The sequence below is a fragment of the Pollachius pollachius genome, assembly GCF_949987615.1.
Source record: "Pollachius pollachius genome assembly, chromosome: 14".
Classification (NCBI taxonomy): Eukaryota; Metazoa; Chordata; class Actinopteri; order Gadiformes; family Gadidae; genus Pollachius; species Pollachius pollachius.
In genome coordinates this window covers 14,563,675-14,586,448 of record NC_136947.1, presented here as the reverse complement: position 1 = coordinate 14,586,448, position 22,774 = coordinate 14,563,675, and the positions used below count along the sequence as shown (strand labels likewise).

General features: G+C 35.5%; 1 protein-coding gene across 19 annotated transcripts; it reads left to right on the top strand.

The window, feature by feature from the left end:
* The first annotated feature begins 1,133 nt into the window (after window positions 1–1,133).
* On the top strand, window positions 1,134–21,669 carry LOC307086033 (T cell receptor alpha chain MC.7.G5). 19 transcript variants are annotated; one of them, XR_013812400.1, is made up of 11 exons: window positions 1,134–1,501; window positions 1,949–2,020; window positions 2,231–2,464; window positions 2,669–2,740; window positions 3,196–3,231; window positions 3,366–5,622; window positions 5,792–5,872; window positions 20,126–20,323; window positions 20,494–20,526; window positions 20,992–21,098; window positions 21,197–21,669. XR_013812400.1 is itself a non-coding variant. In XM_079751061.1 (5 exons), the coding sequence occupies exons 1-4, from the start codon at window positions 6,006–6,008 to the stop codon at window positions 21,096–21,098; spliced, it is 369 nt and encodes a 122-aa protein (XP_079607187.1). In that variant the 5' UTR covers window positions 5,991–6,005; the 3' UTR covers window positions 21,197–21,669. The 19 variants fall into 19 exon arrangements, 5 of the variants coding, with proteins under 5 accessions (XP_079607187.1, XP_079607186.1, XP_079607185.1 ...); XM_079751061.1 differs by lacking the exons at window positions 1,134–1,501; window positions 1,949–2,020; window positions 2,231–2,464; ... (2 more) ...; window positions 3,366–5,622; window positions 5,792–5,872 and adding an exon at window positions 5,991–6,036; XR_013812401.1 differs by lacking the exons at window positions 1,134–1,501; window positions 1,949–2,020; window positions 2,231–2,464; ... (2 more) ...; window positions 3,366–5,622; window positions 5,792–5,872 and adding an exon at window positions 6,772–6,808.
* Window positions 21,670–22,774: the final 1,105 nt, after the last annotated feature.

The following is a 22,774-nucleotide window of genomic DNA, read 5'->3' as shown; positions in this document are numbered from 1 at the left end:
CCAGCCGGAGCTACTCTTCCACAAAATCTTAGCTATGCTCTGATTGGAGGGGAGTGGGAAAGTGGGAGGTAATATTCAAGTGTGCCCCCCTCCTACGTAGGAGGGGGCGCCGATGCCGACTTGCTCGTTTAGGAACTGGGCGGGGTACGTCAGAAATGCATATCTCACTCAAAAATATACGTAACCGTTTATGCTTGACATGGTGTTTCCAGGTTAAATATTGACGTTGTTTAGGCTCCGTGACATCCGCAATGGTTAGCTGTGTCTACGGTCACGCATGCATGTCGTGGAAAGGAACGTTGAAAGGAACGTTTTTTGAATGTAGTGGAGTAAAAAGTTAGATTTTCCCGTATGAAATGTAGTTGAGTAAAAGTATAAAGTCTCACAAAATAATGATACTCAAGTTAAGTACATATACGCTAAAAAGTTACTTAAGTACAGTAACGAATTTCTTGTACTTCGTTATTTTCCACCACTGTCTACAATACATTATTATGTGTCTGTCTGTCTGTCTGTCTGTGTGTGTGTGTGTGTGTGTGTGTGTGTGTGTGTGTGTGTGTGTGTGTGTGTGTGTGTGTGTGTGTGTGTGTGTGTGTGTGTGTGTGTGTGTGTTTGTTTATCAGCTGCACATAGACTACTAGTGGTTCGGTGTTGGTTTGGTTTGCTACCGCAGACCCTCTTAATCTATCTCCTCCATCTCACTCATTGAAATACTGTTGTGTTGTTTTTGTAGGGGAGTATTTCACCGTGTATTTGGGATACCACAATGATTCTAGGCCGTCCCCACCCTGTACAAAAACTAAAAGGCTTCACCGTCTGAGCTGAATCATTGTGGAAGTTAAACGCTCATCCCCATTCACATTGGACTAAACTCAAAGTAGGCTACATATTAAGCAGGCAAAGTAAAATAAAATATTCACCTAGATTATTAATCTAATCGATGTAGGATTAAGGATTCTTAACCTACAGTAGCAAACTGATAATTTTCAACCAAATTGTATTGCTGGTTAATAAAAAATTAAAAAAATACCACAATAACAATAGCACAGAATATCCACAGCCGGGTGCCTAGGCTACAGGGATAAGACGCTGACTAAGCTTTGTTTACAGGATCAACCCGTGTTGATTATAATCTGTTAATTAACTCTTTATGTAACTATAAAGTCCTTGCAAACATATAGGACTACATAAAAAAGCAGGCTCCTAACCTAGCGTAGGCTACTTCTCGGGTAATATTGTTTTGCATATAATAATGGCAAGTTTATGCTACTGCAGGTCTGCTAGGACCCCTCCCTACATCCCTTTCGTTTTCGCATAAGAGGAGTGCTGCTACAATTTTTTGGCTCTTCACAAGCGCCACAACGTATAGCTCTTATCCCGCAGGTATAGTTTCATAGAGAGGCGATATTTGGTATGATGTTAATTCAATATGATAGCAGGGTAATAGATAGAAACCAGTCATCGATGTTCCAGGGAGTTCCAGATCTTTTCCCAACAGCAGGTAATGTCGTCGTAGTTTTTGTGCTGGGATGTTTCACTGTGTGTTCACTGGGGGGGTCGTATATATATACGACCCACAATGATTCAACACCCGCACACACCTTAACAAAAACCCGTCCGACTAGGCCTACGTTATTAATCTCATGGAATAATACCTTTGAGACAGAATTATGTTTCAATAGGCGTTTGATGGACGTTTGACATTTGGTAAGTCGCATTTAGCCCTAACCCTAACCCCTAACCCTAACCCTAAACCCTAACCCTAAACCCTAACCCTAAACCTAACCCTAACCCAAAGGCACCATTGCTGGATAAATCATCTGCAAACTATTATATTTGTTTTTGTAGGCTCTATAGCTAAAATAATATTGACTGAACTTAACATTTACGAGTTTACTGTTGTATTACTATCATAAAGTCAGAACTTATTGATTGAATTCCCCTGCAGGTTTTTGTATGGGGCTGTAGCACAGTGATCTGCTTTTCGGTAATGCCATCACTCTCGACGTTCAATTTAAAGGTAAGAAATGTTCTGTTATTAGGCAACATATTCAAATAACTTTTAAGAGTTTAATTTATTAGTTTAATCCATTTTGACATTTAATTCAAAAATGTAAAAAAGTGAAAAAGATTTTTAAAGCCACCCGTTTCATTTAGTACAGCACAAAAACCTGTGTTTATTTTGTCTTTTTATTTCATGCATGTTATTTTGTTTTTTTCTCTCCATAAGATAATACTCCTCATGTCGCCCCCACCCTGACGATCCTCCAACCGAGCTCGGGCGATATGGGGGGCCCGCAGGTCTGCCTGGCAACCGGATTCTACCCGGATATCTCGAACAGAGTGCTCCTTAACCCGCTTAAGGATATCACCAATAATCTTTTGATATCCCCCAAGAGCAAATCATACACTTATGCTACATTTTCCAAAGGAAGTATCATCAGTAGTTGTACTTCATTGGAAGGTAAATCGACATAGGGCTATTTCGAATGGGCTACTTTGAAAAATCCTTAAAAATACATAGGCCTATTACTTTTTAAATCATTCTAGCCCAACCAAAATACTTTTTGGTAGGCCATGGTTCTAAACTACTGGGTGTATAATCTGTGTTAATGTGACATGTAGTCTATGTTGATATTTATTAATGTTCTTTCATTTATAAATGCAGATAATGAGGAAATTTCTACAAATGCCTACCCAACAACTAGGCCTACCCGAGAAGCCGTCAACACAAAATCAGGTTAGTCACAAGGAACACCAAAATGCACTGTCCTTGACGTGGTAAAATTGTCATCTAGACATGCCATTAACAAGGTCAGTTACTTTGAAGACCAGATTGTGAAGGCCAACTCTGTTTATCCTGAAGTGCCGTTCATGAAAGCCGTAGCTAACAAATGCTTTCTTAAACCTTTTTATTTCTTGACCCAAGGGTATGCCTGCAACTGTCCTATGCTAAAGTTAAAATTAAATTGAGAATTTATACACAATTTAAAGTCGTTCATATTATAAAGCCATAAAGCTCATGTTTGTTTAATTGGGCACGTTCAAATAAGAAGGCTTATCTACTTACAATAGTGTGTGTGTTTGTCTGTGTGTCTCTCCGTCTGTTCATGCACGTGTGTGTGTTTCTGTTTGGTGTTATGTCATTTTTTAATCACAAAACAATTCCTGCTTTTGGTCCAACCCACACATTAGAAAATCGCACAGAAGTCTTCAACGAAGAACCCTCCGGTAAGTCCGCTCCTTGACCTCTCTATGAATATGTGATAACTTCCTCTTGCTTTGCATAGCATTATCTTCATGCGCTGCCAAATGGCCGACATCAATCTATTTCTCTCCATTTCTCTCCTTCCTTTGCGGTCCAGACAATAGCAGGCTGAGCTCATACTACCTGCTGATAAACGGCCTGCGACACATCCTGACCAAAACCCTTGTTCTCAACGTGCTGGTGGTCCTCCGAGGTCTGCTGGCCTAGAAGACCACCGCAGGGCACACATGGACACATTGGTTGGAAATATACTCCATCATGCCTTAATCATAATCAGGACCTGAATCGGATTCTTCAAAGAGGTCAGGACGTGGATTAAGGATGGATAGGCATATTGTTGTGGTGTATAGTAGGCCTAAGTAAGTTGTAATTGACAATTGAGCATTTGAAGAAAAAGGATTAGGATATAGTAAAAATCACATTAAGGCTTCATTGTTAAACTCAAGCAGCAGCACCTGTTCAATCTATCGCTGGGACCGGTTGAAGCTTGATGGTATCAGATAGATGTGGACAGCTGGGGAATGAGCTGAAGAGAAATTTGAAGCATGAGCATTTATAGTCTACTGATTGGACAAAGCCCTATCATTTAAATTAATATGGTGTACTAACAACTTTGGCCCTTTGGCCAAAAATAAAACAAAGTTGTTACACATGTATTTCTGGGGTCTTCTGGAGGCTTAAGAAGGCTGCATGCCTGTCTTCTCTTGTTATCTTGGTGTCAGTCGTGGTGCTTGTTATTAGTGAGGAAAACCACATTTTTACTGAAACTTGAAACCATGGCAACAGAGGAAATCGTCCACGCTGATTATGATCTTATATTCTCTGACAGTTTGTTGAGTATCTGACTATCTGCCCGCAAAGCTTTGAAACGAGGCTGTCATTTACAAGCACGATGCTTATAAGTCAGTTATGCATAGAGTTTTAAAGAGGTTTTTTTTGTAATTATGTGTAACATCCACATCCTGGAGAAATCTATAATGTACTGCTGAATTGGACTTCTTGTTTTTTGGTTTTTCACTTGCATAAAAAAAATATAAATAAAAAAAGGTTTTCACAGCCCACACCACACGCGCCAACATAGTCCTATGTCTTTTCACGCAATTCACAGGAAAAGAGCAGCGATTTGGATTGAACCCGGGTCCTGATTTTATAGAAGGCCTATTGCCGTTTCTCTGTAATTGTGTGTTTCTGCAGGTGAACTGGTGTCTACAGCTTAGATAAGCATTTTTTGCAATTGACACTTGGACGTCATCGATGGAGCTATCAACAAAAAACTTGCAACACTTGAGTGAGGGGAGATTTCATCTATGTGCACGATAAATGTCCTGATCCTGGCTCAAGTGAACTTGTGATTCCTAGAATTGAGTTGACCTTATTTTGATTTTGGCCTTTTTTATGGAAACTATAATAACTTCTACGACTACTTTTGAGTCAGACACGTTCATAGAACATGAATCACATGATGTGTCATTTGCACCTGTGGCGATTTAGAAGATTTTTAACGGTCCAAAACTTCACTGTACAGAGAAATCTATCCAGATGGACTGTATTGGTCAAAGAGGCAAACCTTTACAGCATGTAAAATAAGGCCTGTAACACGTAGCCACAGATACTACAGCCTACTCTTTTGATCCTATCTAATAGGATGCTACAATAATGCTTCTGATGTAATCTGGTGTGACGCTGCTCTCTGCTGGATACAGGTAGATGTGTCTTTCTGTCAATATTTTCCTAAACAGCGATGGAAGTGAGTCTTACGGAGCCCTTAATGTACCTTAAAAGGAGCTTAAAAATCTGATTGATTTTTCAAATGTTTTTACTGAGCATTTTTTAATTATGACATGTAAAAGTATTTCCCAATACGCGTGTGTTACTATATAGGTAGATATGACAAAATGTCGCCGATATTCCCATCACTGGATTTCAGAGCTTCGAACGGTTCTAACCGAGGCCTGGGCGCGCATTGTATGATTGTTTGACAAGGTTATATTATTTAAAAAGTATAAAGATAAAGAGTGAGATAAAGAGATGTTTAATGGTGCGTGCGTGCGTGTGTGCGTGCGTGTGTGTGTGTGTGTGTGTGTGTGTGTGTGTGTGTGTGTGTGTGTGTGTGTGTGCGTGTGTGTGTGTGTGTCTTGCTGCTTCCAGGCCCCAGGTCCCAGGTGAGCGTGTGATGATGTCACACTCACCACCGTGCTCAGGATCCAGGTCATTGGGTCATCCTGCACGACTGTGCCTGAACTACTTTACTTGTGGTTCACTTCACTTCCCACAGCATGGATGTTTAGTTCCAGAGACTCCACTCCACTTTTTGATTCTTGTTTTAGTACTCATGGCGTTAACACTACTTCTACGTAAGTGTAAAGGAGTTACAGTGTGAAAGTAGTAAACTCATAGGCGTTAAAAATGAAGTTATCCATCAATGTATTCATACATCCCAGACTTTCTGTTTAACATAAAGAGCGTGTCTGCCTGTGTCTGGTGAAGATCATGGCCGGGTTTTAGCAAACATTTATTTCCCAGATTGAAGGAGGATAACGGCGAGGGCCAGTTACCACCTGCTGCCGTGGACAAACTCAGTCCCCCGTCTCCTCGTCCAGGCAAGTGAGTACATCTCCTCTGCATTCCTCTTGCTCAGTCGCTATGGAGGGGTCAACCTGTTGCATCCTTCACTGCTGTGTTTCATGGTCAAACACAGAGCCATCCTCAGCAGCACAGCAATGTTCTCTCCAGATAGATGTTGGCCACGTTCCTGTGTTCCCTCAATGGTAAGGTTTCTCTAGTTTATTCAGAGTTGACATCAGTTTGTTGCTTCTGTAGTCTATGCAGAGTAGACTTTAGTTTTGGTATCATGGTTTTTAGACAGGGATTGATCACAGTGGGCCAAGAGGAGTTGGTAAAATTATTTTTGGCACTGGGATCAAATTATCTGTTGTAAAAGGTGAGTTAAAAAGTGTTTATATGAGTAGCATTCCACATGGGTAAATATATATTGGAGTTGGAATTGAATGCAGAAATGTAGTCCAAAAAAGGTTTTCTCTCTTAATGTACAGTAACAATTTGCTGTGATACTGTATCTGAAATAAACCCAAAGAAACACCTGTACAGTCATGTTATTCTAGTAGAGATGCTTAACATCACAATTGCAAAATATTTAGGTTTAACTACATTATAATTTTCAATGATGAATGCAATAAATATATCATGATTAATTACAAATACCTACTGTTACTGTTATATTACTGAAAGTGTAGGTCTACCGGTTGATTAAACTTTTATATTTTCTTCCATTGTTAGTAAAAGGCCTTAACAATGACAAAATTGCCTTTAATTGTTTATATAAGTTCATAAGAAATAGTCCAACCTAATTTGGAGGATTAGGTTTTACCCATTATATCGTGAGATACGCGTTTTAAGACTAGTTTCTCGTCTGGGAAGCTGTATAACTGACACCTTGCAGTTATTGATATGATGTTAACCACTGTGTGTCTGCGAACAAGATCTATTTCGGCCAAGGGACTAAGCTGACTGTTTCTAGCAGTAAGTTAAAGTTCATGGGTTTATACAGTATATTTTTCAATATTAGATTGACCAAGGAATAATATGAAGATTGTATCACATGAATCAATATAATAAATTTGACATAAATGGTTAGGTTAATGTACTGAAATCACCATCAGAACAAACTAGAGTATTTTGCACGGAAAAATACTAAAAGAATCTAAAAAAGAAAGCAAACACGAATGTTTCATCCATAAACACTATTATAATTTACTAAATACTAGCATTTAGAGGTGTGTTAAAGCATTTTGAAGTGGTTTAAAGTGTTCGTAGCGGTTCTGTCCTTTGTCCTAGTTTGTGTCATGAGTGTTCACACTGTGTGAATCAAGGAGCAACACAGAAGATATTATTCGGTGCTGGATCAAAACTGTTAGTACAATCAAGTAAGAAATATCTTAATTTACTTTGTTAGATTAAGTTGTTTGATCATTTTCGTTCATAGGGAAACACGTAGATAGGAATTGATCGGAAACAGCTATTGAGTTGAATATCATGGAGTATCGAAATATCCCCAAAAAATTATAGAAATGCGTTAGCTGTCCCTTGGGATGAAATTATTCCTGTCAAATTTGTATAAAGTGTTTTTTAGTTTTATAAAGACTGTTTTTAGTATTTTAAAGTGCTGGCAGTAGTCATGTCCTTAGTCATAGTTTGTGTCATGCGTGTTCACACTGTGTGAATCAAGGAGGAGGACAGAAGATGATATTCGGTGCTGGAAGAAATCTCTTAGTGGAATCAAGTAAGGATTATCTCCATTTACTTGGCTAGATTGAATTGTATGTGATTATTTTTCGAAAAGTGTTGATTGAGTTACCTAGAGGTTTGATAGATCTGTCTTGTTATAGATATAGCTCAATTTCTGATACATTCAACAGAATGTATCAGGAGAAAGCCTTTCAGCGGGTATTGATCTAAAAATTTGACTGGTTTCCAGTAACCATTACATCTAAAATGTGTTATTGTGAGGCTTTTTAGTTATGATTTTTAAATACAAGAACGAGCAATACATTGTTCACAATAATTTTGACCAACCTGGTAAAAAAGGGAAATATACATATATAAGAAAATATAGAAACGCTAGTTTCTTTTCAAAAAATATTTGGGAGTTGGTTTTAGTCAAGTGTCCTCGCATATTGTGTATTCCGGAGCTCAAAATATTGTGTTTGGAAGTGGAATATCCTTGACCGTAAAACCACGTAAGATTAAACATTTTGACATTTGAAATAAACACACACAACATTTTCATGACAATAACTTTAAACTAAGTTTGTCATTTTATAAAGTGGGTTTTAAAGGAGAGGCATTGGTCCTGTTCTTAGTTGTAGTTTTTGTCATGCATTGTCATACAGTGTGAATCAAGGACAGAAGATACTATTCGGTGCTGGAACAAATCTCTTAGTGAAAGCAAGTAAGAATTATTTCTCTTTACTTTACTAGACTGATTTGTTCTTGATAATTTTTCCAACATGTTTGGCAAAATGTGTTTTTTTGTAGCATAGAGGTTTGATAGCTCTTTCTGGATCTTGATATAGATCAATATGTATTCAAAATGTTCAACAACATGGACACAGAGAAGTAAGCTATTAAACTGTTGAAAAATCACACCAAGGGTGACACAAAATGTATGTGAACTGAGCCTCATTGTGAAACGCACATAATTGAATGGAAACAGCTCATGAGTTTAAGTCATGGGGCTTATTGTTGTGTGAAGTCTGGCGCTGTCAAACTCATCTTTGGAGCTGGTGTAAAACTTTCCATTGCTTCTAGTAAGTTTCCTGTTGCTTTTCTAAAGTATATTTTCTCTTTCGCATAGCCCCAGATGTAAACAAAGTATATGTAAGATAACACATTCTGACATTTGGAACAAACAAAAACATTTCATTTTTATTACAAAGCCTTGTCAATTATTTGCTTATAATCGTTTTTTTAAAGCGTTAGTTGCGCCTCGAGATGTGGTTATTCCAATCACATTTTTATAAAGTTTGTTTGTAGTAATTTAAATTGCAGGCAGCGGTTAGTCCTTAGTTGTAGTTTGTGGCATGCATTTTCACACTGTGTGAATCAAGGAGGACAGAAGATATTATTCGGTATTGGAATAAATCTCTTAGTCAAATCAAGTAAGAAATATTTCCATTTACTTGGCTTGATTGATTTGTATTTGATAATTCTTCCATAATTGTTTGACATTTTTTGTTTAAGTAGCCTATAGAGGTTTGATAGCTCTTTCTTGCTCTTGATATAGATAAATATGTATTCAACATTTTCAGCGACATGGACCTAGAGAAGTTAGCTATTATGCAGTTGAAAAAAATCTAAAGGGGACACAACATGTATGTGACCTGGGCTACATTGGGAAACACGTAGGAATTGATAGGAAACAGCTAATGAGTTAAGGTAATGGGGTTTGTTGTTGTGTGAAGTCTGGCACTGACAAACTCATCTTTGGAGCTGGTGTAAAACTTTCCATTGCTTCTAGTAAGTTTCCTGTTGCTTTTCTAAAGTATATTTTCTCTTTCGCATAGCCCCAGATATATACATTTTCCCCTGGGTGGATGGAGCTGTATTCTTTAGACAAAGTGAAGGTGTCAGTGAAAAAGTTATAAGTAATTTAGATCCAACGTGATGCATGGCAATGTGACATAGTGCAGGTTTAAGCAAAGCAAATATAAATATTATTCTCATCAAAATGTTATTACAATTAACAATATTTTAAACCCCAGCCCATGCCAGCCAGAGTTACTCTGGGTTTTGTGTGTCCTGGTTTAGCACTGTGTGAATACCGGGCAAGGCAGACTTATTTTCGGGAGTGGTACAAGGCTAACCGTAGTCTCTGGTAAGTCCTCACTTCGACTTATGATAAAATACCTTTCCATATCTTATCTTTCCAGAAGTTATCGTTTGGAGGCTTATCAGCGCGTATGGATCATTAAATTAAACTGGTGCCCGGTAAATTGGAACCATTAGATTGTATGTATTGTTATGATTTATAACTATTTATGATTTTGAAACACAAGAACAAGCCAAGAATGGTCACCAATGATTTTGCCAGTTCTATTTGAAAATGAATATGAGGGAATTCGTTTTGGTAGTGTCCTTTCATTGTGTGCATTCTGGAGCTCAAAAGATTGTGTTTGGAAGTGGAACCGCCTTGACCGTAGAACTGCGTAAGATAACACATTATGACATTTGAAACAAACAAAAACATTTCATTTTCATTACAAAGCCTTTTGAATTATTTGCTTATAATTACATTTTCTAAAGAGTTAGTTGTCCCTTGAGATGGGGTTATTCCAATCACATTTTTAAAAAGTGTGTTTGTAGTTTTATAAAGTGTGTTTGTTGTGTCTAAAGTGTGTTTGTATGGTTTCAAAGTGTGTATGTAGTTTTATAAAGTCTGTTTGTAGTCATTTAAATTGCAGGCAGAGGTTAGTCCTTAGTTGTAGTTTGTTGCATGCATGTTCACACTGTGTGAATCAAGGAGGACAGAATATATTATTCGGTGCCGGAACAAATCTCTTAGTCAAATCAAGTAAGAATTATTTCAATTTACTTGGCTTGATTGATTTGTATTTTATAAGTTTTCCAAAATTGTTGGAGTAGCCTATAAAGGTTTGATAGCTGTCTTGATCATGATATAGATAAATATGTATTCAACATTTTCAATGACATGGAGATTGAGAAGTTAACTATTATACTGTTGAAAATATATAAAGGGGACATAAAATGTATGTGATCTGCGCTTCATTGGGAAGCACGTAGGAATTGATAGGAAACAGCTAATGAGTTGAAGTCATAGGGCTTATTGTTGTGTGAAGTCTAGCACTGACAAAATCATCTTTGGAGCTGGTGTAAAGCTTTCCATCGGTTCTAGTAAGTCTCACTTTGCTTTTCTAAAATATGATTTCACTATCGAATTGCCCCAGTTTTCATACAGAGTGTATTGACCTTATTCTTCGGAAAAAGTGAAGGTGGCAGTGAAAAGTTATTAATAATTTGGAGCCAAAGTCATGGCTGTCAGAAGCAAAGTTACATTGTGCGTGTCTAAGCGAAACAAATGTACATATGTTTTTATTTTTTATTGTTTTAACTCAAGCCAATGCCAGACAGAGTTGCTCTGGGTTTGTGCATCCTTGTTTGACACTGTGAATACCGGACTAGAGAGATTTATCTTCGGGTTGGGTACAAGGCTAACCGTAGTCTCCGGTAAGTCCTGGCCGAGTATTGTAACCAGTCAAATTTGTCAAGTGTTTGTAGTTTTACAAAGTACATTTCTGTGTTTGTAGTTCTATAAAACTGTTCGTAGCGTTTTTAAATGTGTTTGGAGTATTCAATAGTGATGTGTTTTTAAGTGTGTTTGTAGTGTTTTAAGGTGCAGGCAGCGGTTCTGCACTTTTTCGTAGTTTGTGTCATGGGTGTTAACCCTGTGTGAATCAAAGAACAACACAGAAGATATTATTCGGTGCTGGGACAAATCTCTTTGTGAAATCAAGTAAGAATTATCTCCATTCACTTGGCTAGATTGACTTGTATGGGAATCATTTTTCTAAATTATTAGACATTTTTTGTTTGAGTTACCTATAGGTTTGATATATCTATCTTGTTCTGGATAAAGCTCAATTTTTATTTACAACTTTCTACAACAGAAGGTTTCACGAGGAAGCCTATCAGCGTGTATTGATCTGAAAATTAGACTGGTTTCTAGTAACCATTACATTTAAAATGTGTTACGATTTTTTCAATTATGTTTTTCAAATACAAGGACGAGCAAAGCATTGCAACCTGCTATGATTTTAACCCACCTGTTTAAATCTAGAAATCTTTAAAAAAAAAAAGAGTATAGAAATGCGAGTTCTTTAGGGGTTCGTTTTTGTCAGTTGTTCTCTCATTGGGTGCATTCTGTGGTAAGGTAATATTTACCTTTCATAATCACGTACAAAGGAGCTCTTGTTTTAATTATTCATCTGTTAGTGTCTCTGCTTGAGCAGTAGGTAGCTGGTTTTTGCTATGGCAAGTATCGTTGTGTGAATACTGGAGGGGGATATAAACTCATCTTTGGAAAAGGCATCCATCTATTTGTTAATTCTAGTAAGTAACAATGAAAGTAATATGTCCATCTAATCTAATGTCATCTCATCTCATCTAATACAAGTTAGCTCATCTTTAACAACAAACAAACAGTAGTAGTACATTTCTCATGAATCTTTTTTCAGCGGGACAGTTAATAGTTCATAGTATCAAAATTGATTATGAATTAAATTACTCCAATTAATCCATTTAAGATATTGCTGAACTGCTTCTGCCAAGTATTGTATATTGTGTCAGATGAAATCCGAGATCAGATAACATTTTCTACACAGTCCACCCTGAGTAATTGTCATGGTAGTAAACACTGTGTGACATATGGGAATGTGTTCATATTTGGAAACGGAACCATGCTAATAATTGAATCAAGTAAGTTTTAGCTTTAACCTAATTTTTTATTTTTCGATGCAAATTGTAACTGATTCAAAATTAGCTTTTTGTTAACAATAACATAAGCATTCTATGGAATGTTATGTTTAGAAGTGAATAAAATCACACAAAAAGTATATAAATTGGTTAGTAGTTTTTGTCACTGAGGAATACATTCATTGACTAAAATACTACTATGGGAATAGTTATTGCTGAGGACTGAATCAGTGTGTGACTAATACGGCTGGAGGGTTTAAACTCCTCTTTGGCCAAGGTATCAATGTAGTGGTTTTAACTGGTAAGTATTTTCTACCTGATAATGTTAAACTAGAAAGTTGATGTGATGATATGGAATACGAAAAAAAGTGTTGCAATATAATGTGATTATATTGAATACTGGAAGTACTTTTAGATCATAACTATACTGCTGTCCAATACATTGAGTAATGTAGTTAAAGTGAGTATATAGGCCTAAATGTAATATCTAATATCTTAAAAAATAAGTCATCCATAACTGGAAAAGCTAAAACTAGGGAAAAAAGGCAGTTTCAAGAAAACAATAATTAGCTTTTTTGAGTGATAGAATTAAGGATAATGTAAAGAAAATACTGCAATATTAGTATCCTGTACTGGGTTATTATTTAAAAATATTTTATGTCATGTGTAAGTGGAAGGTTTTTGTTAGGCAGGGTCTAGATGTGTGAATACAGATGGCAGAAAAATCTTCTTTGGTGCTGGAATAAGACTGACAGTTAACCAACGTAAGTTATTATTGTAATTTCCCTTAAATAACACATATATATTTAATTTACATGACATTCCTTCAGAGTATACGTGACTTTCAGGTCAGGTATGTTTAGTTTTTAGACAGAAACCTTTCAGATCTTAGGGTAGCATTGCTGATACGTAATCTGCATGGCATTAAATCATTAAGTAATGTTATCTACCATGATTAATACCTTATATAGATCCAACAAAAGCCCAAAAGTGGGATGATTTATTTATATATTTATTTGCTTATTTTAAGGGTAGTAAAGTAGAAACATTGACTGTTGCACAAGCAGTGTCTGATGTTTTGTACAAGTGTATATAGCCAAGGCTATATACAAGGCTATATGCCAAGGCTCATTTCCAACACCAGTCCCTTGATAGTTCAAACAATCATTAAAGTACCACGTTAGTTTAAAATCAGTGTTTAATGGAATAAGAGATGACCAGCTTCCATCTATGACAGCGCAAAAAAAACAACATAAAAACAAATAAACACACAAAAAAAATAAAACATAACAAAGCAGTCGCAATACATTTATAGCATGAATTCAATTTACATACACAATTTATAACTAGTTGATGCTGATAGGGATGATGCTGATTTTGGGATAAGTCTGTGTTAACTGAATTAAGCAATGTTTTAAGTGGACAGAAATGAATTTAAACTCAAACTTGAAATGAATCCATAGTGTTTTAAGTTGGGTGGGAACCACTGTGTGACTACTGGGTCAGGCTGGAAGATTTACTTCGCATCAGGGACCAAACTAGTTGTTGATACCAGTGAGTATCTGAGAAACAATTTCACTACCTGCATGATGAATTGCTTGTAGATATTTTCGTACAGCCATAAAACACTTTTACCATTCTAAAAATATATTTTTTGCAGTCTCACTTTGTTTAGTAAGGATTTTGTAGCTGCAGTTGAGAAAGTTTTTGATTCTCGTCAATTAAGTAAATGTTAAATTTAAGATTCTGAGTAAATGTCATGTATTGAACCACTGTGGGACTGATAGTGGCTCAAGGAAGCTCCTCTTTGGGAATGGTATAATACTCACCATCACATCAAGTAAGTTTTTGGATTCGACACAGATTACCCTTCCAATGATTTAATCAAATTTAATTGGGCACTGCGATAATGTTGAATCTCTACTTGTTTTAACGTGTAAGGGGCATTTTGTTAGCATAAAAACAGTCCCTCATATTTAAACAGGGTGGTCATTCTGGTAGAGTTAGCCAATATTAGATTAGGATTATGAATTGTGACTACAACAAATTTCAAAATCATTATTTGGACAAAACAATATTTGTTGGTTTATTTTGTACCCCCAATCCCACAATAAAAGTAACCTGAAAGATTAATCTAAATGTCTCAAAATGTATTTGAGGCATTATTACTGTTGATAATCAAAATAATCCATAAAATAAGTACATTTTCTTATTTTTCATAATATTTTCATGAATATATATGTATGTGTAATTGCAAAAAAGTCACTGCAATAACACTTTTACTTAAATTAGGATATTAGAAATCTTAAAATGGTTCCTTAAATGGCAATGGATTCTTCGGTTACTAGTTGATAAAGTGTATATTACTTTGCCTTGATGAAGATAGGGTCATCTTATTCTTGTTCAGAGAATATTCACTGTGTGTCTGCTTCAGGAGGAAACTGGAAAGTTATCTTTGGAAAAGGCACCAAACTAGTTGTTGTGACCAGTAAGTACCAAGTAAACAGATAAGAAATATTGAACACAAAGTAGCACTTGGATGTAAGCTAATACAACAGGTAATAGCACTTCAAATTATAAGCAGATATTTGCAGATATTTGATATTTTGACATTTCCTAAATGGTTAAGAAGATCAAATGTATTTTGGTATTTAATACAAATCTTATAATTAAATGTGATTAGTGTAGGCATACTCAGGTTGAATATGAATGTCGAACTCTTCTCATTACAAAGTTAAAGCATGTACTTGGGTGATTCGTGGTTTTTGTAGTGGTGTGTAGTAGTAGTAGTAGTAGTAGTAGTAGTAGTAGTAGTAGTAGTAGTATTAGTAGAAGAACAACTGAGTAATATGCAAGTGAAAATATAATAACAGATTTCTGTAAATGATCCATCCTATAATACGGACTATAGTAAGACCTAAACACATTGTCCCCCGTGAAGTCTGTCTCAGGTATTTGTAACATGGCATATTAGTGTGTGACTGGCTCAAATAACAAACTCATCTTTGGGACTGGGGCAAACCTCATTGTCCATTCACGTAAGTTGATCTTTATCTAAGTTAATCAAACAATGATAACGTATATTTACAGACAATTATTTTGTTTCCATACTGAACCTACTTATTGATCCTTGTGCTCATTGGTCTTTACATGGTGTACTCACTTTTAATAATTTAATCATGTTCATAACTACTTTTGAAAATGAAGAAACAGGCAATGACATTTAATCTAAAGGGATGGTTTATAGAACTTGGTTGCCATTACATCCAAATGGATTAATGGGCCAATATATGTAATGAACCCCATAGTCCATGTACTACATGTATTAATATGATGCGCATATTCATGAGATTCAACCCTGGAACTTGTTTTAACACTATATAGTTGTTTTATTATTTCAGCTTATATTCTTCTGTGTTACGGTTGGTCTGTAGAAACATATTCTTTGGCAGTGGACAAATTAAAATGAAAACCAACTTTGCACTTCTATCCATTATTGATGACAACAGACACACACAGCCTTATTGGAATTCGCTGTTAATACATCAGTGAGGCTTTAACCTCGTTAAATCACAACTTCTGTACTAAAACAGTATTCCAAGTGCTTGTTCCAACAAGTTAGATTTTGGTCTGTAGCTTAACACTGTGTGAGTGATGCAGCAGGCAGTAGGGTCATTTTTGGAGCAGCAACTAAATTAGTAATTGAAACCAGTGAGTATGATCACATTCATATTGGTTTTACGTTATTTACCGATATTACACATAGTACAGCAAAATAAACCAACCAAACTAAACCTTTACAACCCAGCAACTACTGTAAACTGACCTTTAGCTTTGCACAACCAGGATGCTAAATATTTAAGTATAAGTATTTTTAAAGTTTTAAACCGATTACATTCTTTTATATTTACATTTGAAAGTTAGTTTCTAAAACTTTGTGGATGTCCATGCTCAAATTGATCTAGTTAGATAAAAGAACCACTAAATAGGATGTATTATTATGTCAAAAATGTTGTTTAATTATCATACAATCAACTACTATAACTACTAACTCCTACAATGATAATGCTATTTATATTAACAGTGTCCTAAATTAAACCAAAAGCTAAATGTAAATTATCCAAAAACCTGCTAGAAATATGGACATAACAAAAAATATTATCCTATAATGTTACAATATGCACATCTAAGGAGATTTCCAATGTTATGGACCTGTTTTCTTGTAATGTGTAACTTTCTAAAACTCCTATTTGTGTCTGGCATCCAATTCATCATTTAAAAATGAATTCAACCATTAACTTAATCATTGTTTTTGGTCTGCATTGTAAGGATTTACAACCCAATAGCCTTTGTTATTAGCTCAAATGTTGTTGAGACCAGGAGTTATTGAACCAGCTCCAAGCACAGTGTGAATGACGGAACACGCAAACAGATTTTTGGAAGAGGAACAAAACTCTTAATAGAGTCCAGTAAGAATATTTGAATTGTTAAATTGTAGTAAGTAAGTAAAACTACAAATGTATCCTTTACACCGGAAGCGATTTATATTGTATTTATTAATGAAAGTTGTGTTAGTAGTCATTTCTTTCGATTTCCAAGTACCCAGAAATGTACTTTAAACATAGAACAAATATTTGAAAATGTTTTTTTTTGTTACAAAATGTCAGGGTGTCAAAATGACAGTAAGGCTTATTTTGAAAAGTTGACTTAGAATTAGATTTAACTGCATTTTGACACGTTTGGCTGTTTGCTGTTGATACAAGTGAGTTTTGGAATATCGAATCCTGAATTGTTAATTTTTTACATTAAAGTAGATGACAGGGAGTAATGGTACACACGGATGTCAGAAATGTCCCGATTATGAATGACTAAAATATTCTGTTGTTCACGGAATTCCATCAATTTTAAATTCCAAGTCAGTAACATCATTAGGTATTTGTTGCAGGGCTTCTTAATGTGTGACTGGCTCAGGAGTTGGGAAATTGCTCTTTGGGACTGGTACAAAACTCATAGTTTATTCAAGTAAGTTAAAACCATCCTGAATGTATTTTATTAATCGGCCCATTGTGTTTTATCTTTGCAAATTGAATTGAAGCCAAACTGTTTAGTGGTGTTGTTTGAGAAAACCGGGGAACAGGTATGCCCAAAGACTTTAGCCAAATATATATTTTAATTGCAAAATTCACTCTAAGCGTCTAGTTATATATGATGTCATCACTAGATGTTGGTTTACTGTTTTATTGCTACCAATATACTCAGAAGGACTTCAATTTAGTTTCCTTTTTGTTAATGTTGGACTGCAGAGCCGTTTCATTGGCGGTACAATTTTTCTAAAAACTCTATTTACTTAATTATTTATTAATTTGTTACTGATCAAGTCAGAATGATCCTTGGACTCCAGAGAACTCTTCAATTAAGGTAGAAAATGTATTTTCAAAGGTTTGAAATAATCATTTTTCTATACTAGCTTAACTAACTACTGTATTACAAAATAGTTTCTGACAATGTCAATTTTTTCTGCAGCTAAACATACAGGAGAGCACGCATTTAGATTTTATAGTTATGATATTTTGAGAACAGGAGCAAAGCTACTGTAGATAAATGATTCCAGAAAAATATAATAATTAACCATGTACTTTCTTACTAACATGACAAATGCATGATTTGGTGTTGAGACAGAGTTTTTGAACCAGTTTGAAGCACAGTGTGAATGACGGAGGTCAGAAGTTTATCTTTGGAAGAGGAACAAAACTCCTAATAGAGTCAAGTAAGAATTATTTAAACTTACCTTGACCTTGACTTACCTTTTTCTAAATAAACTTCACAGGAATGCCAAATATTTATAAGCATGTAGATAATTAATTGGTTTACATTCAGAGAAAATCCATTATGTGACTGTTATGTGACAAAAATGGCCCCAAACTAGTCTTTGAAACAAATAGGCAATACGTTTGAAGTAAATACAAGTAAATAAATAACTTTGAGGAACATCAAGGTATAATTCAATATATTGGTCTTGATTTGTGATTATGAGAAAATAGCTGAGTTCCCCTTTAGCAAAAAGTTACCTTACATAGGTCACTCAAAGTTTGAGGTTTGATCATCCAATTAATTTTCTTAATAAATACAATGACCATAATCGATAAATAACTATAAGGAGAGCTGACAAAAGTTTTGTTCAGTAGATTGAATACTCATTGGTATTTGTAGCAGGGTTTTTTAATGTGTGACTGGCTCAGGAAAGTACAATCTTCTTTTTGGGGTTGGTACACCCGTGAAAGTTGTCTCAAGTAAGTTTTTTGTCCTTGTAACATCTTTTTTTTAATCGCTCCTCCGTATGTTACAATCTGAATCTCAATATTTGGTGACATTGATAGAGAAAACCGATCCCAACATAATCTATTATTCAAATATATGAATTGATTAATTTATAAACTATGTCTTAAGTATTGTTTTGACAAAATAAATAAAAAAAAATCTAAAATTAACAGTACTACTGACAGATTCTACATATAACTTTCTGCTAACTAGATTTTAGTTGGTAGTTCTACAATGTTTGACTGCTGCCGAGGGGAGAGAGCAAATTTTTGGCGCAGCAAAAAAAAGATTATTCAAATGAATGAGAATATATCTTTGGAGTAGGTTTTTTTGTTTTGTGCGGCTTATGCATTATATATATATGTATATATACATATATATATATATATATACATACTTAAATATGGTAATTATTTGCCACAATCACAAATTTCCTCGTCTGAAATAGAAAACGAAAATAAAACAAGAAAGAAGAAAATAAAACATAAATATACCCCAATAGGTTTCTACAGTGGTTCATTAATTAGTTTAGTCTTGTAATTTAACTACATAAACATACATTTTAATTTATTAAAAAGAAAATAAAGGAAAAAGACAATGGTTGAAGAAAAGCTTCAAAATACAGTTGTTGTACTCTTGTCTATGACTGTGAATGCCGCTGGATATAAAAAAAAAAAATTGTACTGGAATCCGGTTAATGGTCAAAACAAGAGAGAAAACCATACAGAGAACCTTGTTTCATGTTAATTAACTCATTTTTTATCAACATTGTATTAGCATTGACTTAATTGTAGACATTACATTCAACAGGCAAAACTAAAACTGATTAAAACCACCATGCATAAAGCAATGAAGATGTTTTCCTACTTCACTAAATGTAATGTATATTAATATACATACTTATTATAGATATTAGGTTTTATTAAATTGATTAGAAGAAGCTGGTTAGAAAGGAGAATCGTTTTCTGTGGTTAGTAAGAAAATACTTCTGAATTAGATATACTATTATATTGTTGATAGATGCTTTGCAGCAACAAATTATATACAAACAATTTGCCAAAGATTTTATTTATTTATATTTTCGCATTAATCTGTACATGCATCAACAAATCACAGTTTTTGAACTGAGCTAATTTATTGTGTGAATAGCAACAACTTTAAACTTGAATTTGGATCTGGAGCCAAAGTCATTGTTGCATCAAGTTAGTTGATAAGTTGCATATTTAAAGACTATAAAGATGTATGTACTGTACCTAAAGAAATTGCAGAATTACCCAAACCAAATCTACATTTGTGATGGTCTTACAAACAAATGGACCGCAGCAATAAATATTGTGAATAATTACACTGACTGTTTCAAAAATCTATTTTTTTGTAGGATGGCCTGTTTGATTTTTTAGAACACCGTCATTCGCAATAATGTCAGACTTGAAGGGTTATCCTGTTTGTACGCTTTTTCCAAAGACACAACCTTTCATCCAAATATATCACACAAATATCAACAAGTGCGATGTGTGTTGTATTTTACAGAGGGGCCAGAAAACGAGCCGTCCTACTACCAACTAGAAAGTAATGGAACCAAAGCCTGCCTGGCAACGGATTTCTCTTCGAACAATGGGACCAAAGGGACGATTGGGTTTGACCAGACATCAGAAGCTTCTAGGGCGCCAGACGAGGCGTTCTACAGCCAGGTGGCCGTCTACACTGGGAACGGTACCTGTGCCGAAGGTGATTAACAATTTGGAATTATAATTATAATAGCACAATTATATCATTCTGATAATGATTTACAATATTACGTCAATATTACATCAATATAGAGGCCCTTAACATGCATACTTATTATATTCCAAAAAACATGATTGTATGAAATAAAATGTCTACCTCTCCAATAACAGTTGACGTCATGTGTGAAAGCGGTTTTGGGCCAGGTAAGGCCAATATTTTCTTCTTCTTTTATTGAACCCAGATGGGAAATTCAGGGGTGCCAGAGCAGCAAGTAAAGTATAGTAGAAGAATAAAAGAAGAAAAAAAAATATGTCAGTGTTTAAAGACAATATACAATATATACAAAATAAGAATAGTAGAAGTGTAGCACTACTACCAGCCCATTTTGACCACTTCTATGTTGTGACCAAGGTCCTTCCCAAAGTGGCGGAAAGCCACTTCAAAGTTTTCAAAGTTCCTACCATGTATTAGCCCTAGCCAAGTGCTGAGCCAGCTGGTTAAACTCCTGGTCATTAGCAAATCCAGGCCATTGACTAAAAATACTGGGGTGGACTACCCCTTTCTGAACCTGGATGGACAGCCTGTGATTCAATGCACCAATATACCAAACATGGTCCTCCTTTGCTTAATACATTGCTGTGTGTTCTCTTTCATTATTGTGTGTGCAGACGAGATGGTGAACTCCCTGTCTTTCATCATGCTGGTTCTGAGAATCCTCTTCCTGAAGGCCGTCGCCTTCAATGTCCTCATGACCCTACGACTGTGGATCCACTAGGTAGTAGGTTTCTGTCTGTTTCTCCCGCTGTTCATTTGCCTGTGTGTTTGTGTGTGTGTTTGTCTAACAGCCTCGTTTTTACTGTTGTTGTTTTTTAGATTCTCTGGGATTCAGAAAACCTTTGACCGAATCAACTGAAGACAACTTTTTGTTTCCCCGCTCTGCGTTCCTTGGATTGTAATGTATGCTGTGTTAACCAATGCTGGAATCACAAACCAACTAGGTTGTAAATGGCGTTGTTATTTTATAAAACAAACAAGATGGGCAGTATACCGGTACATACACAACATCATGTCACACAAACATACTTTCTGTAGATGTTGTGTTTTGCTTTAAGGAGAAACTAAGTTTAACTCGTAAATGTTTTTTAGTTTTTTAGTTCAGTGTTATTGTCATTATGTGGTGTAATGTCACATGCACATTTCAGAGCTATATAAGTCCTCTCAGCTGTACCTAGCTAAGCTTTCAAATGAATTAAGTGTCATAGATTTATTGCAGCATTGCATCATTTACTGAGATCTGTCTATGGCTTGTGTGTTGAATGTGAATATATAATAAAGCAGTATTTCAATTAATGTGTATTCTGTTCAATGCAAACATGAGACTATGCAGAACTACACATCCATACTTCTGAATCTTGCCCCTGATTCATGAAAATAGCAGCATGACAAGTATCAGGTGTGTTTACATTTCTACCTTTGTGGTTTCCTGAATGTCGATGTATTTAAAAAAATAAATGTAAAATGCAAAGCAATACATCTTGCCATATTATCGTAGAAAAGGAAGAGGTTCGCGTGCAGAACCTCTTTAAACGTATTGGTTTAGAAACATTTCCAGTATCGTTTTTGTAGGGTTATTCCTATTTATAATAGGAATACATTTTTCAACTCTTAATTCTACCCAACAGTACAATCTTATCTCTTTATCCTCTCTCTTTCACACTCATTGCTGAGTGCCTGAATGACCAAACAGCTACCTAACTCACTTTTACTTGCGTTAAAGCAGAAGTTTTGTCAGGCTAAAAACCAAAGCATACGTAGGCACTACATGAGCCACTAAGACGTGGATATTACATGACCAGCAGCTCTCCAAAGTACAGTATCAAGGTTATATGATCAGGTAAAGCATGGTTTTCCTCTGCATAACACAATTGTGCATTGTGTTGTTTCTTATCAAATGTAAATTAAATCAATTGTCAGATTACTATGGTTGCGTGGGTTTGCACGTTTGTCTGTGCCTCGTGTTGCATTTTTCTGCAGTGTTGTGCGCTTCCTGTCTGGCTTCCTGCCATGTGCATGAAGCCTGACCCCAACCACTCACCACTGAGACACGTTGCAATAATGTTGCGTCAAACACTTTTTTTTTTCAAAGGAACAAACTTAAATGGAAATAAGTAAATAATAAATAATTCATGCAGCCACTTAAACACAAGTAGGCAAGCTACGTGCTTTGCATCAGACAATACAATGTTTCATTAATACATAATTACAATGCATACATATTGTAATAGGCTGTCTGTTTATCTGTGGATGTCCTGAAAGGCTGATTCAAGCCCGAAGGTGTGCCTGTATATATAGCAGCAGAAAGTATGATTTTATCTTTTAGGAATCGTAAGGGAACAGGTCATCCATTGTCTTGAGACACTTTAATGTAGTGTCTAGCATGACTTGAGCACA